Source organism: Chionomys nivalis, chromosome 6 (assembly GCF_950005125.1).
Source record: "Chionomys nivalis chromosome 6, mChiNiv1.1, whole genome shotgun sequence".
Lineage (NCBI taxonomy): Eukaryota > Metazoa > Chordata > Mammalia > Rodentia > Cricetidae > Chionomys > Chionomys nivalis.
This window is the reverse complement of record NC_080091.1, coordinates 56,961,022-56,980,637: the sequence shown is the minus strand read 5'-3', so window position 1 is coordinate 56,980,637 and position 19,616 is coordinate 56,961,022. Positions and strand designations below refer to the sequence as shown.

General features: G+C 43.6%; 1 protein-coding gene across 1 annotated transcript in view; it reads right to left on the bottom strand.

Annotated features, from left to right (window-relative positions):
- The window catches only part of Zcchc4 (zinc finger CCHC-type containing 4), a 39,719-nt gene extending 20,739 nt beyond the window's left edge, over nt 1-18,980 (bottom strand). Inside the window, exons 1-5 of the mRNA XM_057772178.1 lie at nt 18,855-18,980; nt 17,986-18,104; nt 17,107-17,189; nt 4,961-5,236; nt 4,490-4,567 (exon numbers count right to left, since the gene is read on the bottom strand). Coding sequence (XP_057628161.1) covers nt 4,490-4,567; nt 4,961-5,236; nt 17,107-17,189; nt 17,986-18,104; nt 18,855-18,978 — 680 coding nt within the window. The 5' untranslated portion in view covers nt 18,979-18,980. The remainder of the gene's footprint in view (nt 1-4,489; nt 4,568-4,960; nt 5,237-17,106; nt 17,190-17,985; nt 18,105-18,854) is intronic.
- Between the last annotated feature and the right edge of the window lie 636 nt (nt 18,981-19,616).

Below are 19,616 nucleotides of genomic sequence, written 5' to 3'. Positions count from 1 at the left end.
GCAGCCTTACTTTCTAACCTCTTGGAAAGGCCATGGCGCTGACACTGCTTGGAGCACGACCCCTCGCTGTGTGGAAGGGACCGGGACCCCTCGCTGTGTGGAAGGGACCAGCACAGCCGAGCGTTTCCTCCAGTGGCCAGCCTGGCTCAGCCTCTTCTCATTCACACTGTGGTAACACTGCAGGCTTGTGGTCTGGTTCAAGCTTGCCGTCCTTTGTGTACTTGTAACCTTAGGACTCAGTCAACCTTCTTGAGCCTCAGTTTCTTCATCAACTCGATTGAGCAAGTAAAACAATGATACATAGCACTCTAAAGTGTGTATTGACTTTAATAAATATTAGCTGTAAAGACTTCTGTCTTAATGCCACCAGTACTAAAAAGTCATGTTTTCATTCACTGCATCATAATCTAAACCCATTTTTCCTTGCTCCGCTCACCACTCCTTAATGTTATTTAAGATGTGGTCAGCATATCTGCTGGTTTCATAAAATATTGATCTGCACTGAAGAAGTAAATAAAGGCTTGAGTGCCTTAGGAACTGTCAGACCACCACACTGGTCTTAACAGCCATTTCCAAACCACAGGGCAAAGCCAATTCCTATTAGTAAACAAACACTTCCTCCAATCTAATTAAATTTCTGAAAGGGTCTTATTTGTTTATTTGTTTCCATCTTCTGAGACAGGATGACAAGATCCTGTAACTCAGACCGCCCTGGAGCTCACTGTAGCCCAGGCTAGCCTTGAACTCACAGTGGTCTTCCTGCTTCGGGCTCCCAAGTGACAGGACTATACGCTTGCACCACTGTGCTCCACTTTTTATTGTTTAACCAATACTAGTACAGAGAGCTGTCCATCTAATATCATTTGAGGGTGTTCCGTGCTTTAAGAAAGGGAAATACAATCCCCTTTGAATTTAGTCTCTAGTTTTTCAGTGCTTCACAAAGGCAGAGTCAGCTGTAAAAATTGAAAAGAGGATTTGACTGACATCCAGCACAGCACACCTGGTCAAAGCATCCTGGGTAGCAGTATGCTGAGCCAGAGCGGGGAAAGGCCAAGATTTCAGCCCTAAGTTTCCATCAAACACAAACAAGGGAACATAATTATTCATATTTTAAATTATATTAAAAAAAATCACCCAACATTGCCCTCTTAAAATGAAATTGGCCACAAAGAATTATTCTCTCCACTGAACAAGGCAAACAAAACCAATCAGAAAAGTATGCACTTGAAAACCGCTCAGAAGGACATTGGCTTAATTTGGCCATTCATTCTCTTTAAATGAGAGTCAGTCACCAAGTGTGAAGCACGCTCTTCCACAGGAAATGTAATCAAGAGCTGAATAAAATTACTTCATAAATGAACCTAAGAAATTCATTTTTTGCTCTAACTTTATTTGGATAATAGTTTGCCAAATAGAGTCTCACATCTTTCATGCTAAAATTAGAGTGTATAGAAACCATCTTAGCAAATGTTAACTTCACATCACTCAGCCCCTACTATCTATAGCCCACAACAGAAAACACTGTTGTTGAGGTACTTGGATAGCCTTAAACGGGCCTTTCATGGGGCAACAGGAAACTAGAGTGCCTTGAACTTATTATGGCAATCCTCCTGCTTCAGCCTCCTAAGAAGAAGGATTACAGGCATGAGCCATCAGGCCTAGCTACTGGAGTTTCTTGTGGGAGCTACCAATGTGACCTATGAAACCTATGTACCTTCCAAGTACATACCCTCCTGCCAATGGCCTCCCATCAGGTCCCAAACCAACCCTAAAGGTTCTGCTACAACACAACTTTAGGAAAGAATGGAATATACAGTTTTTAAAAAGAAATTGATGTCTCTATGCAATGGATGTTAAACAGTCACAAAAAGAAAGGAAATGCTGTTGCACACTGTATGTATAAACCGTGCAAACACAATGCTAACTAAAGGAAGCTAGACACAAGGTCACTTACTAAATGGGTCCATTCATAGAAAATGTCCAGAACAGGCAAACCCACGGAGGCAGCAAGTGGCTGCTGTCAGGAGCAGCGACCATGAGGTTTCTTTCCTGCAGATGGAATGCTCTAACACAGGCACGGTGGCTCACAGCTGTAATTCCTGCACTTGAGAGGCAGCTGGGGGTTTAAGGCACATGTTCAAGACCAGAGTGGACTCTACGAGACCCTATATCAAAAGCCCCCAATAAAGAAATAGAGAGCCGGGCGTGGTGGCGCACGCCTGTAATCCCAGCACTTGGGAGGCAGAGGCAGGCGGATCTCTGTGAGTTCGAGACCAGCCTGGTCTACAAGAGCTAGTTCCAGGAAAGGCACCAAAACCACAGAGAAACCCTGTCTCGAAAAACCAAAAAATAAATAAATAAATAAATAAATAAAAATAAATAAATAAATAAAAAAGAAATAGAGAAACCTGCCCAACATACCACTGACTACATACTGGAAACCAATGAGACACACACCTCAAACTGGTAGATGATAATAATTACATCTCAGTTTTAAAATAAAGCTGAGGCTGGAGGGATGGCACATACTGAGCACATACTGCTCTTACAGAGGACCCAAGTTCAGTTCCCAGCTCTCACATCAGGTGGCTCACAACCGCCTGTGGCTCCAGCTCTGAGATGTCTAATAATGCCCTCTTTGGGCCTCTGAGGGCACCTGCATACGTGCACATACCCACACACAGACACACCGACACATAATTTTAAATAAATCTTTATAAAAGAAATCTGTATTGCCACTTTGGGAAGGATCGCTCCTGTTACACACAGACAAGTTCTGTCAACAAGGGATAAGTGGTTAATGGGCCAGTCCTGCTCCTGTGGCTCAGCCAGCAGGATGAAGAACCAGAATCTGCTGCTGCAGATAGTATAGTTGATTTGGAATTATAAAGAAAAATACGACATAAAATCTGTACTTCTGGAGGTGATGGGTGTGTGGTATGTGAGAAAGTCAAGGCTTAACACTGGCAGTCTTGCAACCTTCCTCAAACATTTCTCCACCTTACCTGTGGAGACAGGGTCTCCTCCTGAATCTGAAGCTCACCTTCTCAGTGAGGCTGGCTGGCCAGCAAGCCCTAGGGATGCTCCTATCTCTGTCTCACAGTTCATTCCGTCATACCCACCTTTACCTAAACTCAGGCATACATACCCCCCATTCCCACTCTTTAACCCTTGTACCATCTTCCCAGCCCCACAGCTGTGCTGTTTCATGTGACATATTACGCTTTAAGAATCTGCTTTGGGGGCTGGAGAGATGGCTCAGTGGTTAGGCGAAGACCTGGGTTCAAGTCCCAGCACCCACGTGGCAGCTCACAATTCAATTCCAAAGGATCCAGTTCCAAAGGATCTAATACCCTCACACAGACATACATGTAGGCAAAACACCAATGCACATGAAATAAAAACCAAATAAAAAATTAAATTAAAAAAAAAGACTGCTAAAAAAAAAAAAAAAAAAAAAAGACTGCTTTGGAGCTGCACAGATTGCCAGTGTTTAAGAACACTTGTTCAGTTCCCAGCACCCACATGGTGGCTTACAACCATCCTTAATCCAGTTCTAGGAGATCTGATACCCTCTTCTGACCTCCCCAGGTACCAGACACACATATGATGATGTCTATACTACATGCAAATAAAAACACTTACACATATAAATAATTTTCTAAACCTGCCTTATTTGCAGGGAGAGAAAGCATATTTAATGGCATATATCCTAACAAATACTGTAGTACTGATCAAACAGAAACTATCAGATCTAAATGAAAGACACAAAGCCTGATCCCTCTAATATAGTCCACAATATGAGACAATAATAGTTGTCTCATAAAGTCTCTATGAGGCAGTACTCAAACCATTATAGAAACTAAGAGGGACATTTCAACTCAGCATACTCGGGCAGTGATGGACCTTGTACCATTTACACTGTAAGTCAGCACCGGGGTACATCCCAACAGAAGTGCCATCCAGCGCTCACACAGCTATCTCCCACAAACACACCTGCTTTCTAGCCCCCAGCCAAGACCTGCCTCCTCCAAGTTAGCCCTCCCGCCACTTCGGCTGCACCTAGGAAGCAGTATGCACATCACCTGGCAAGACAGTATTTTTAAAATGTCTCATCACATGACCAAGATCTGAAGATGAAACAAAGTCCCAAAAATCTGACCACAATGAGGCAGTTCAGTTTATCTGGAAGTATTATTACATTAGAAAAGACTGTACAAAGGAGAAGGCATCTCTAATTCTGAGTCACATACAAGGAGACACATTCACAGAGGCAAGTCGGTGACACGGTAGTAAAAAAGAGAAACCAACTGCCAGCTTATGTGAGATCCTACAGGTTGGGTGTTGACTTTGCATGACCATCAAGATGTTCACAACCTACGACTACTGAATGTTGGTTAAAGAGTGTGACAGGTTATGAATGGTTAGAGAGAAAAAAACACAGAAAGAAATGAGACAATAAGGAAGAGATATTATATTATAAACCTACCGAAAATCAATATCCAATAAGAGGCTTTTTGTGTTGGACTTTTCACCTGGTGCTGTCAGTCTGATGTGCTCGTGTAGCCTGAAGGAAGTAATGAAAACCAATCTAATAAGAAGCTACAAACGCCACAGACAATCATCAAACAAAACCCGTAGCTGTTCTTCTCCCATCTCGGGTATTTCAATGAAACACTGCAGAGAATCTGGCCCAGTTTAGTTTTGCAGATATTTTTTAAAGGGCAGAACTTTAACAGAGAAATCTAACATAAAACATTTCACTCTCAGATCAGAAAGTATCCACCCTACAAGGCTTCTCTCAAACGGGCTAAGGGGTGCAAACCCTCTGAGAGGCCACACTTTCCATGTCCTCTTACATCCAGAGCTCACGCCTCACTCCGCACAGTACAGAACCACTTCATAGAACGTTTGTAAGGATAACGTAGTGCTGCGAGGAGAACGAATACAGTGGCCATACCTTGGTGTTCCAACACACAGTACTCTTCTGAATCCGAGGGTAGCGAGGAGGCCCGCCAGAAACTGGCAGCTCCTATCCGTGAACAGGTACTGGGCGTGTGTCTTCTTGTTCTCCAGCGGATAGAGCAGCTGACTGGGCCTCCGGAGCTGGGTGATAGAGATGTCAGACAACAGCTGGTGCTCACCATGCTGCCCCCAATCCACAGGTAACAGCAATTGCTGGCAACTTCGACAGAACTTTCTCTGAGTCAAGGGCAATTGAATAAAACTCAGGTACCTTCAAGATACAACCAAGGACATGGGGTGTATGTTTTAACTTTGTTTTTGTTTATTAGGACAATGTACTTTGCTATTCTTAGTTTCCACAAAGTATTCTTACTTCCCAAAGAGTATTGCATAAAGAAGCAAAAATGAGAAAAAGGATCCATGGAATGTTGGCCAGAATTTATGTCTGGCTATATACCTCCAAAGTGGAAAAGAGTCAGCAATTTCATAAGAATTGAGATGCTCCAATTTAGTCACTGAATGAAGATCAATATCCATTTAAAATGTGAATATAATATATTACTCAAACAGTTTAGTAGTAATGGCAACTACTAGCACATTTAAATTTATTGACAAATCCATGTGCTCTAACTTTGACATGTTAAACAGTCTGGCGCAGTTGGCAGTCATTTTAAAATGAGAAATCAAAATCATTCTTCAAGTTCTTATGACATATTTAGCAAGAAAAATTACCCCCTAAAAGGAAAGATGTTCCAACCGAGCTCTTTGCTCTTAGCAGTACTGACACAGGCTGTCAGCAGCCCCTCCCCAGGCCAGCAAGGCAGGACCGAGAGCCTTTAAAAGGACTATTCAGAGCCAGCTGGGGCAGCATAGGTCTGCAACCCCAGCACCCACAAACCAAAAGAGGAAGACCATGAGTCCCAGGCCAGCCTGGACTAAATGGTAAACCAGTCTCAAAAACCAGAAACCGGGTCAGTACTGGATACCCTGCTTATTTGTTTCCAAATGTGATTCCAGAGTTACTACATTTCTTTTCTTTCTTCAGTGTATTAAAGATTACTGAAGAAACCACAGTCACTATATCTTAAAGGCTAACGGTTTTTATATATGTGACACCAGTTACAAAATCAGAGTAAGGAAAAGAAATGAACAGCAGGTGTGAGTGCAATGACGGCACGCGGACTGTGCTACAGGGTTCCTGCATCCAGCAAGTCAACAGCATCACTGGGATCTGCAGAAGGGTGTGAGTGCAATCACGGCACGTGGACTGTGCTACAGGGTTCCTGCATCCGGCAAGTCAATGGGTTCAGTTGGGATCTGCATGGCAGAAGCTATAAAAGAGGAACCCAGAGAGCATTAGAACTTCTTAAGCTGTTTCACTCCAAAGGCCCCAAGGCAGTGGCAAGTATTCTAAACGGTTACAGCAAGAAATCAGCCGCTGCCTACAACCAACATGTCTGTAGCCCCTGCTAAGGGCTCCTCTGACAGCTTCATTCATGACTACAAAGAAGAAAGAGATGAGGAAACTTCAGAGTGACACATAGTAAGGTCAGCAAGGAAGGACCCTAAGGCACAGATGGCCAGTGAGAAGTCTAGCAGAGCCTTCAGCAGCCCTGGTGTGAAGTCACCACGGCTGCCTCTCCACCAGTGACAGACTCATGGAGTCCAGATTTACCATCTGACCCTCCAAAACCTGACAAAACATACAAAAGTTTTCAGCACTGGAGGAAACAGAGGGAGGGAGGGAGCAGCTGACCACACACCGCCTGGAAGGGGTGAGCAGACCACGACTGAAGTAGCCATACGGTCCCCAGAAGAGCCTTGCACACGGTCCCCAGAGCCTTGCACCTATGTGAAAAGATGAACACGGCTACATATGCTGTTTATTAACTCTAGCACTGCGGGGAGGGGGACACAAAGACAGGCAGGTCCCTCACAAAAATGACAAGGAGTCAACTTCCATGAAGGAAGCCCAAGGCTGACATCTTCCTGAGGAACACCCGATGCCGTCCCCCTAGCTATTCTTAGCTTTCTTCTGCTGGAGTTTCCAGTCAACCTAATTAGACACAATAATGGACGGGACAGGGAACATTAAAATCTCCTTGATCGCAGTCAGCACTGTCATATATGCGAAAAGTCCTTAGAAAATCTTCAGAAAGTCTGCTGAACTAGTAAGCAAACTTCTCCGGGCTGCAGAGCAAACGTTGATGTAGAAAGTTAACTGTACTGTTGCAGACTACAACACCATGGCGTTGGTCTCCAGTGTAGAAATAAACAAACACACAAACCAAAAGAACGGGGGGGGGGGGGGAGAATTCAACAGTATCTTGCTTCCCCACATGAGCTTCAACGAGGTGATCCACAGCGGTGGTTCCACAGCACTATGTTTTAAGCAACGATCAGATTCTGCCGCCCTTCTAAGCTCTAGGCAACAGTTAGCAATTACTGCTAGAACTCACCAACTGAAACACTGGCAGGTTTTAGATAAGCTAGCTAATATCGATCTTAATATCACAAAAGGGAACAACGAACCAGTCTTCCTTACAGTGCAGAAGGAGAAGTAAAAGTAGGAAGGCCAAATCTATAAGAAATCATCTAAAAGAGCTGGCTGTAGCTACTTTGAGCAAGGGCAGCTCTTTTTGAAGCCTTGGGACTATTTGCGTCGTCTGCCTCAGACAGATGTTTTCAATTGAGATGTAATTCGCATGCCACACACAATCCACCAGTTGCTATGTAGTCAAGGAATAGCAGAAAGGGTATTTAAAAGTCATGCTACAATGCCATAGCCTAACTCCAGATCATTTTCATCACCACCAAAAGAAACCTCACCCCATTGGCAGTTGCTCCCCATTATCCCACCCCCAGCCTTGGCCACCAGTGACCTACTTCTAGTCTCCAGGAATTTGCCTACCCTAGACAGGTCACATAAATGGAATCATGGAGTAGCTACATACAGACTCTTACGTAAAACTTTTAAATAAAAGTCTTTTGCTTCAAAATGGAAACGACTTGGACTTTCAGCCAAATGGATACATAAACAAGTCCTGCCAAGGGGGCTATTATGGCACTGAAGCAAGTCACAGAATCTCAGAGCAAAAGTGGGTGTTAAGTTGGGAGCATAGCCCACAGGTCTGAGAGTTGCATTGGTCTGGACTCCAAATCCCAGTGGTCAGGACCATTCCCACAGGGTATTTAAGTGAGCTCCCAAAGGAGAAACACAGGGTCTCTTTTCCTTGCTCCTGGTGGTCGAGCTAGCAGCCTCCTGGTTCCCTTCGGGGCCACCTGAGAGCACAGGAATCCCATTAAACCTGGATATATTTTAATTTGGCTTGTTGTGATTTGGCTTGATTGGGATTTTTGTGTCGGCAGAGAGCTCGCATTAGGAAAAATTCCTGACAGTGAGGACGATGGCTGCAGCACAACCAAGAGGAAAGGGCGACGGGAGAGAGGCTGGGAGTCAGCTGCGGAGCAGAGGCTCTGCTACGGAATAGCGCATAGGCCGACACATAGAACCTAAAACTAAAAGAGTCAAGTAAAAGATTTCTAAGACATATTCAAAAGATTCAAAGGTAACTAAAGAAAAAAATCAACTAAAATGAAAATAATAAAACACAAGGAAGAAACAGATGGCCTTCTCTCATTTTACAGTGATGAAAGTCAGAGAAAGGATTAGACACGGCATTCAAAAGTACAAAGGAGGTCAAGCAAGGTGACTTATTAGGTACAGCACAACAGCCTGGTGACTCAAGTCCCACCCACAGGGTTCACAAAACCACACTGGAAGGGAAGAACCAACTCCCAGAAGTTGTGCCCCAACCTCTCTACCTGTGCTGCAGTTCACATGCACCTGCACTTACACACATAACATACAACAAAGTTTCCAAGGTGATAGAAAAATATAAAAGACACACCACCCTGCCCCAAAAGGAGAACACATAAACTGTAATATAAAGAGAACAAGCAGAATTAGACAACAAAACCCAGAGCATGCAGACTGATACAACAGGACAGCCAAAAATGGGTTGATTCACCATGACAACAAAATCCAAGCAACTTATTTCCAATGCCAGAGGTGCCTGGGCTTGAGTTTGCCAGATGACAAACAAGCAGGAGCAGCGGGCCCTGGCCCTGTCTTCCCGAGCAGGTGGCACCTGCTTAGCGAAGAGCTTGTAGTGCATCCTAGAGTAGGGTGCACTGGACAGTCTACTTCCCGATGGGGACCATGTGTCAGAGTGGGGAGGGAGTCTTGAGCCCCAGAGGATGGCAAGTTTGGGGCAGGGCTATACAGATGACCATCAACTGTGCTCCATGCCAGTAAGGAACACAGGAGCGGGAAGAATTTGCGCTGTGACTATAAAAACCACTGCTTTGTGCCAAAGTGAACTCTGAACATCAGCTGTGTGAGTATAAGAGTTTGTCTGGGCTGGCACGGGTTCTGGAGGAAGGAACTGCAGGAAGCCCAATACTTGGAGTACCAATAGTCTGCTTTCAATACTTGGAGTATCTTGACCTCATCATTGTAGGGTTGGGGGCCTGTTTCTCACAATCATGCTATCAAAAAAAGTGCATCACTCTGGATCAAAGCAAAATCTAGAATGTTATTTCATCACATATTTTACATTTTGTTTTAGCTCATGGATGTTACTGAGATTGGACGGGTATCTGCTGTCACTTGAGGGGGAACTCAACTGTACGCTCACATGAAAGCGTGATGCAAGTTCCTAACCCATCACATATTTAAGTCAGTACTGAACTCACTTGAATCCCAGTGAAGGATTGTCTGCCATCAAGCCACGGCTTAGCATGAAGGCACACTACCATGCAGGCACATTTGGTACTGGAGATGAATGCACTCGCCAACCACAACAAACACAGGCTTTATAAAAGATGCCTGAGACAGTTTATGTGATCATCAATTTGATAACATCTGCAATCAAGGAAACAAGCCTCCAGGCAGAGCTGTGAAGGACTACCTTGATTAGGTTAACCCGTGGGAAGAGTGCCCAAATAAAGGGCACCACCCTTCCCTGGGCTTGTGTCCTGCACTGCACAAAAAGGAGAAAGCTCACAGAGCACCAGCACTCACTGGGTCCTGAGACAGACATAAGTGACCAGCTGCCTCAAGCCCTGGCCCCCACGACATCCTTGCCAAGACGGACCACACTCTCAAACTGTGCCAGAATAGTCCTTTCTCCTTTAGGTTGCTTTTGTCAGGGTACTGACCACAGCAACACCAAGAGGAAAACAATCCCACATGCAGATGAAGTGTGAGATGTTCAATCAGATTCTGATACTCAATTGAACTACCTACCACACAAGGGAACAGACAGCTGACAGCAGAAGCCATGAATTCTCTAGGAAGGTAAGTGTGGTGGTTTGAACAAACTGTCCTCCATAAGTCTCAGGCATCTGAATACTTGGTACCCAGTTGGTAGCCTTAGGTGGGGCCTTGCTAGAGGAAATATGTCACTGGGGGCTGGCTCTGACGTTTCAAGACTCATGCCAGTTGGTGCTCTCTACATCCTGCTTTGGCTCAAGATAAGAACTCTTCACTGTTCCTGCTACCATCTCTTTGGTCCGCCATCATGGACTCAACTCTCTAGAACGTAAGCCCAATTAAATGCTTTCTTTTATAATGTTGCCTTTATCCCAACAATAGAAAAGCAACTCATACAGAAAGCAATAGTGAGCAGGAGGACAATTCACACACCTGAGAGTAACTAGTATCAAAAGGAGCAAAGCACAGTACTGTCTGCACCCTGATAGCTTACTTCCTTTAGGGCCCCCCAAACTAATCTTCAGAGGCCCCCGCAGCCATCTTAGTAAGCCTTTCTTGATGCAAGACAAACAGATCTTACATTTCTTTTGTGTCTCGTGACCACAACATCATCATTCACTTACACCGCTTTAAATTTAGCATTCGGGCTGGTTTCTGAAGTTTGAGAGAAGAAGGAACAGGAGCCGGAAGCTCTCGGGATTACTCAGCTCCTGCCTCCTGTTTACTGCACATGCCCTGAGGGAGAGGAAATTTCATTCTGCCGCATGGCTCAGCATGATTCACAAATTGCAGGCTAGCATTTTGAAATGTCATTTTTATTGATCTCCATTTGATGTTCCATTTGCCTTTCCTGGAGTACACAAATTATGTTTATGGCATTTGTCTAACAGCAGACCTTGAAAATCTAAGTTTAAATGAGTTCTAAAAAAAAATAACCAAATGAAATATCAACCAAGCAAAATTATCTAGATGCACATAAATTAACACTGATCTCCACATTCAGATTTATCTTCCTCTCAGACTTCATAGGTCGCAATAAGTATAGAAGTACACCATATAATAGAATATTAACACATTTTAAAGCATAACAGTCAGCTAAAAACTATAAAGAAAAGCAAATCTCAGGCACAAAATGTAAATCTGTCAGTTGAGCATCTATGAAATATTACATGATTCAAAGACCATGTTATAAAAAATGCTTATCAAGCCAGGCGGTGGTGACGCACGCTTTTAATCCCAGCACTCGGGAGGCAGAGACAGGTGGATCTCTGTGAGTTCGAGGCCAGCCTGGTCTACAAGAGCTAGTTCCAGGACAGGAACCAAAAAGCTCCGGAGAAACCCTGTCTCGAAAATAAAAAAAATAAAAAAAAATGCTTATCAAATACCATTCCATAAACTAGAAATCTGTGCAATATTCCCAGGCCCACAACAAAAACTGGGTAACAAAGATCTACTCATCTTACTGCATCATCTTTCTCTAACAACACAAGTCAGCTGGGAATCACGGTCCATGTCTATAAGACCAGCACTTGGGGGGTTGAGGCTGGAAGATTGTAAGTTCAAGGCTAGCCTAAGCTACAGACCAAGACCTTATCTAAAAAAGAAAAAAAGCAGTAGGAAGCGCTTTCTACTTACACTGAGACCATGGTTGTATTCTATCCTAAGTATCAAGTTTAAATATACTTTATGCTTGCAATATGGTTCTTTAATAAGTTAATTTACAGATGAGTTGACATGATTAAATTACCTAAAATAGAAAACAATTACAATCTCAAGAATATATCACCCCTATGTTCATTCACACACAAAAACAAACTCCTAATCTCAACATGAAGGCATATTAAAGGAACAGGTAAATCCACCAAGCTTTGACTTTAAAAACGCCAAGATCTCAACACGATCTATCTTAAGGTAAATCTTAGAAGAATGACCTATCTAGAACTTTTACTCCACACAGCATATAACAAAACATTGGAGCATCGACTAGAAAGTCATGCAGTGAAATCAATTCAGCCTCTATGAATTTCCCAAACCCGATTAGATGCTACGTCTTCACGGTGTGCGGGTCAGCTAATGCACGAGTCAGCAGTAATGTCCTCACTTTCCTGAGCACCTAAGTCTCTAAATGGAGTGAGCTGACACTTAGGGCATTCTTTATACGCCGCATCTTTGTATCTATGCAAGTGTAAGCACACACACACATTGGCTCCAATGGAAGCACTCCTGTTCTCTTTGAACTCTTAACAAATATCTGCTGTATGAACAAATGACTGGAGGGACAGGGGTTTCTGACAATAAACCCAAGGTTATGGGTCATGTATGGTTTAAGATGTTGAAGATAATTTTATCAAAACATACTCTCAAGAGATCAGCATAAAATAGATGAAGTTACTGTCGTCCTCCCCTTCCATACCAAATAGCTTTTTGGAAATTCAATACTTCATATTTTAGCCAATTTTATAGATTAATTACACATTTAAAAATTTACTTAACAGGAGCTAGAGAGATGGCTCAATAGTTAAGGACACTTGTTGTTGTTACAGAGGACCAGGGTTTGGCAACCAAGACCTAAATGATGGCTTAGAAACATCCATAACTACGATTCCAAGAAATCTAATACCTTTTTTTGGCCTCCTTAGGCATTAGGGACACACATGGTGAACATACATACATGCAGGCAAAATTCAAGCATAAGAGAAAATAAATTTAAAAACAGATTTTAAAAAATTCCTTATCAGCCAGGCGTGGTGGAATACCCTTTATCCCAGCACATGGGAGGCAGAGGCAGGTGAATTACTGTGAGTTTGAGGCCAACTGGTCTACAAATCAAGTTCCAGGACAGTTAGGGTTGTTAAACAGAGACAGCCTGTCCCAAATAACCAAAATAAAATATTCTTCATCAGGTCTTTAACTTAAACATAATTGAGTGGTGGGTGCTTGCCTTGAATACATGAGGCATGTGTAAAAAATAACTCCCACACTCTGGCAATACAGGGATGAGAACGGACTCCACTTCTGGACTAGAAGTTTATTATGCAGAGAAAAGGATTATCTAGATCTTCTTGGGGTCTAACCATGCCACCAATATCCTTATGTGACATGAAAACACGTTTAACAGACAAAAATGGCTGACAGCAGAGTAAAAAACTAAATACATATTATTATCACAACTCTGTAAAAAAAGCACATTTTAGTGTCAGTTCTAATGTGCCCCCCCCCATGGCTGTGCTGATGAAAATGTTCTAAATAGAATAACTCTGGTCAGGTACACAGAAGGATTGTTATCTGGTAAACAGAGAGCTACAGGGGGTTTCTGTTTACAGGAACCTCCCTTAAACCAATTTGCCCCCAAAAGTCAACAACCTTGGGCAAAGGCATCCAGTCCTGGTCAGTCAGCTCCAAGACCCCCACCCTGCTGACTGTCATAAAATCCTCTTGCTTTTCCACCATTTTGCTCCTCTCTGCCTCTCCGATAAACCTCTCTTTCTACCCATAGAGTGATACAGCTTGTTGGTTTCACTGAGGAAAAATAAAAGCCAGCACTAAATCCTACCCGGCTGCAAAAGGGATGGGCTGCTGGGCAGAAAGCGCAGGCCACGCTTTTCTAGTCCCAAACCATTGATACTCTGCTTCCTACAGCTATGATAATCTCATCCTGACATCTCCTATCTATACAGGAAATCATTGTCAGTCACGAATCACTATTTTCTTTCATATCTAAAATTATACTTTGAATCAGAGAGGCAGAAAGCATGAATCATGGTTCAGTCATGCTGAGTGGATGAACGTCAAGTTACTTCAGGGCTCCAAGCCTCCAATTTCCACCAAGTGTGGCCACCTTGGCGAGACTGAAGGTCACCTCAGGGGGGCACTGCTGAGCACCAGCCTCACAAGAGTGCTCACTCACACTCACTCACACTCCTGTCTAACATCTCTCACTGTTGACTGGGCTTCTACCCAGGAAACAGACCCCTCTGGTTAAGTACTAAAGTTATCTTAGAAAAGCATCCTCTACCACAAGCTTTAAAGTCTAAGAAAGCTCAGGAAAGATATTTTATTTACCTGTCCACTCGTTGTGGTTTGGGTTGGGTTAGCTTTATTTTGTTGAAGAAGGATCTCTCTTCTTTACCCTGGCTGGCCTGGTACTCCCTACATAGATAAGCCAGGCAGGCCTGAAACTCACGGAGAGCACCACCTACCTCTGATTCCCAGTGCTGGGATTAAAGGATTCATAACCACCCTCAGCTTCAAGCAAGATATTTTAAACAGACCACAGGACTCTTTTGTACTTGGCCAGAATAAGGCCTCACACTGCTGAATGCTGAAGCCTGGGTAGCAGAAGGAAGCACCATAAATGAAAACCTGTTATCAGTAAACTGTCAATCATACGCAGCTTCCTGGACAGCTTCGCCCAGCACATGCAGCACGATGCAGATGAATCAGGGCAGAAAGGAATTCTTGTCACAGGTTTCCTACGGAAATAAGTCTGTGAATTCCAACGCATCCAATAACATTTTAATAATGCCAGTTTTAAAGTGTTTATAGCTTCACCCATAACCCTGCACTTGAGAGGCAGAGGCACACAGAATGTAAGATCAAATCCAGGTAGAGGCTGGGCGGTGGTGTCACACGCCTTTAATCCCAGCACTTGGGAGGCAGAGGCAGGCGGATCTCTGTGAGTTCGAGACCAGCCTGGTCTACAAGAGCTAGTTCCAGGACAGGCTCCAAAACCACAGAAAAACCCTGTCTCGAAAAAACCAAAAAAAAAAAAAAAATCCAGGTAGAGCTATATAGTAAGATTCTATCTCAAAACACACACACACACAGAGAGAGAGAGAGAGAGAGAACACAATGGCTAGAGCTGGAAAGATGTTTCATCCGTTAAGAAAGGATACTGCTCTTCCAGTGTACCCAGGTCCAGTTCCCAGCATGAATATGGAGGCTTAAAATCATCTCTATCTCTAATTCCAGCTCCAGGGAAGTCAATGCCCTTTTCTGGCCTCTACAGGCACCAGGCATGAATATGGTGCACAGATACACATAAAGGCAAAACACTCATAAAAATAAATCAATTTTTTAAGCCCATGGCTAAACACAGGCTTTGCAAAATACAGCCATGGAGCTGCTCAAGGTCTCAAGGACAAGTGAGCGCTCAAGTTCATCAAGAGCAAGGGAACAAATATCAATGCCAACACAAGTCAGGAGTTGGGCAACATACTAGAGGCCACAAGGAAAGCAGAAGCCAAGGACTGAGCCCACTCTGTTGTCTCCTCCCTCAATAAATCTTCATAACACACATACACACACATACACAAACTCACACACACAGAACAAAAGTACTTGAATAGATATTCTCCAAAGAAATCACAAATTCCAATATGCACATGAAATAAACATCAGTACTAATTAGGGAAATAAAAATCAAAAGCACAACAAAGTTCTTCTCAACTACTAGGACGACAATACTGAAAACGAGAGAGCAGTGCCTGTGTTCCAAGCTGAACACTTCCCTAAAGGCTGGGTGGGCGTGTGTCCCATGCACCTCTATTCACAGAGCCCCTAGGGGAAGACAGCAGGCGGGGAGAGCAGAATCCCTGGAAGCTTGCAGACAAATTAGCCTGGTCCACAAAGCAGTGAACACGACAGACCCCACCTCAAGCAAACTGAGGACACCTCTTAAAGATGTCCTGTGACCTCAAGGTGCCTGTTGTGGAACCTGCTCTTGTACACCCCCCCAACAAACACACACACTAAAAATCATAATAATATGGCTACAGTGTAATTTAGAGCTACATCACTTGCCTCCCACACACAAGACCTGTGGTGTTTGATCTCCAGCATCACACAAGAAAAGTAAATGTTAGCTGGACAGTGGTGGTGCACACCTTTAATCCCGGCACTTGGGAGGCAGAGGCAGGTGGCTCTCTGTGAGTTCTGTGGTCTACAGAGTAAGTTCCAGGGCAGCCAGGACTACACAGAGAAACTGTCTTGAAAAAAATAAACAACAAAAAAGGAAATGTTAGCAAGAACGTGGAGAACTTCTATCCAATGCTGACAGAGACATTAAACTGTTCTCAGCCACTGTGGAAGACTTTGGTGGCTCATCAAAAAGAATAGCTACCACACAACCAAGCACCCGTGTCCACTGGAAAGACATGAAAACACACACTTTGTATGTCTGTGCTCACTGAAGCACTATTCACAACAGTCAAAATGTGCAAGCAAGCCAGTGCCATCAACAGATGGGTGGGCTTTCGGAATGTGGTTCGTTCATACAATGAAGTTCTACTCAAAAGAGAAAGCTTTGTCACATGCTGTAACATGAATGTGCCCTGGAAACATGCTAAATGTGAAAGTCATAGATATCAAGAACAAATACTATATTATTCCACTCATATGTACCCAGAATAATCAAATTCATAGCAACAAAAAGTAGGTAAGAAGTCACCAAGTCCCAGCACTTGGGAGGCAGAGGCAGGCGGATCTCTGTGAGTTCGAGACCAGCCTGGTCTACAAGAGCTAGTTCCAGGACAGGCTCCAAAACCACAGAGAAAACCTGTCTCGAAAAACCAAAAAAAAAAAAAAAGAAGAAGAAGAAGTCACCAAGGTTTGGGGAGGCAGAATTAGGAGTTACTATTTCATAGTGACAGAATTTCTGTCTGACTGGATAAAAACGTTTAAGAAACAGCAGTAATGGTTGCACACATCGTGAATGCAATCAAATCCAGTGAATTGCACACATACCAGTGATTCAAGTGGAAAGCCTTGTGTTGAAAATAAATAAATGAAAGCTAAAAGGAACAGAAAAAATAAAAGCAACATTATTGCCAAAATGATAAAGAAAAAAGACATCACACCAATACCTTTCTATGCACTGTGCTCGGGACAGAGGGGGCTGATATCTTTGGTTATGAGCTTCTCGGGCAGCAAGTCTGGCTTCTGACAACTGAAAGAGAGAGCAAACCGTATATAGTCAGTCATTTATTTATTTATTTATTTATTATCAGGAGGGTAGAACGCACCATCACCCGTTGTTAGCTTGGACTTCCCAGTTTCCAGAGCTCTTGAGAAATAAATGATTATGGTTTTCTAATATTCTTGTTAACAAACGTAGAAGCTGCTGAGAGCAGTGCTGCATGTCTTTACCCCAGCACTGAGTAAGCAGAAGTAGGCGGATCTGATCTTTGTGAGTTTGAAGCCATCCTGGTCTACATAGTGAGTTCCAGGACAGCCAGGGCTACACAGAGAAACCCTGTCTCAAAAATAAAATAAAATAAGGTAAAACAGAGGCTGACTACTCAAACTCATTTTCTTTTGAGACAGTAACACAACAAAGTTCAGAGACAAGTAATAACTCCAATGCCCAGAATTAAGAAAAAAATCCAAAGCGTGGGATTTTCTTTCCTCTTAAAGTATTTATCTTGGGGCTGGAAAGATGGCTCAGCAGTTGAGATCAAATACTACTCTAAGACCTGAGTCTGTTCAAAGCACCCACATCAGGAGGCTCACAACTGCCTGTAACTCCAGTTCTAGAGAATCCCAACACCTCCTCTGACAGCCATGGGCATTTGCACACATTTGAACATACCCATAAAAAGGCACATAAACACACAGTTAAAAATAAATCTTAAAAAAAAAACCCAGCGTATTAAAATTAACAAAAGATATCATTTTACATAATGTTTAAACTGTATGTTTACTGGTTCATTCTCAATAAATCTGGCCAAAAAATATTATCATACCTTTTCATCTTCCCATTGAAAAAAATTACAGTCTTTTCTATCTCTACAGGCTGAGCAGGCATAAAACTTCCGTGTTTCTTCCTTTCCTTGGCTCACTTTTACAAACAGAAGAGTGGGCCCTAGTTTCAGAACAGGAAGGAAAAAGAAGCGTCAAGCAGCAGTCTACAAATTATGTTGCATAAAATTTACTTAGGCATTATAGGTAATTTATAATTCAATGCACTGTTCTCTGTGATAAACTTTATGCAGTTGTAACATTGATGCATTAGAATATTAGAATCCTCCAAAAAGAAAATGCTTGCTGTCTACATTATTAAAGACACCAGCTTGGGTCCATAATGAAAGTAGACTTAAAGGAACAGACTTGGATAAACAAGGGGAAAATCCCAGAGAACTTCAAGGAGTGTCAAAACTGGGGATGACTTCGGGTGGGTGAAAACCTACACTTTACAGTTGGACAAGGCCTCTTTCTCCAAGAGCGAAAGTTGATTTGACTTCCCTTTTGTCGTTGTTGTTTTTGTTCATTCTAACTCAAAAACAAGCCAACAAAAACCTAGCAAACAAACAAATGAAATTCCCCTAAGAACATGTCTACGAGAATCCTTCAGTCCCCTGAGCCTTCATTCTGCTTACTCCCTACCCCGCCCCCCAAACCAGAGCCGTTAACAGCTCTGGAGCCAGAGCGCCAACAGCCAGGACTTCTCTAGGGGTTTCTTAAACACAAGGAAAAACACTTTCTAATACGGGTGGTGCTCAAGCATCACACAAGGTGAGGAAGAGGGACAGAGAAAAGCCTTTTCTCTTCCACAGACAAGTCCTAAAGTGCCTTTGGCGCCAGCCGGCCAGGCTGAGCACAGACACCGACCCACCGTGTGGGCACATCGGGGCGGGAGCCGCGGGGTCCGAGGGGAGCGACAGTTCCACCCCGGACGCCCTGCGCCCCGTGCTGCCTTCTCCCTCCACCGGCTCAAGACAGCCCATGGGCGCCGCCATCTTACCGCCACCGTCCCGAAAGCCTCAGTCCCAACCGAGGAGGCGGAGAAAGAGTGCCGCCGCGGCGCCAGGGACCCACAGCGCCCCGCGCGTCCCGGAGGAACCAAGCGTCGGAACAAGAGAGCCTGGGGGAGGAAGGGGGCTGGCCAACCTGTGCCAAGACCAGGAAAAGAGAGAGAAGATGACTTTTTCTTTTTCTTTTATCTTGTCTTTTTCTCTTCTTTCCTTTTTTCTCTCTGTCTCGTGATTTTTTTTTTTTTTTTTTTTTTTGAGTTAGGGTTTCTTTGTGTAACAGCCCTCGCTGTCCAGGAGCTCGCTCATGTAGACCAGGCTGGCCTCGATCCACCTACCTCTACCTTCCAAGTGCGGGGACTAAAGGCATGCCCCACCACTGCCGGCGAGATGAATCTTTAGAACAAAAATCTGATTCGATGATAGAGTCAAAAGACCAACAAAGAGCTAAAACAATAGCTGAACTAACAGCTCAGCAGCTCTGCTGTGTTTTACAAACCACAGTACCACTAGCCTCTTGTTTTGTTTTGTTTTGTTTTGTTTGACAGGGTCTCACTGTAGCTCAGGCTAGCCTCCAACTCCTCAGTAGCACAGTATGACCTTGAACTCCTGATCTTCTGCCTCCA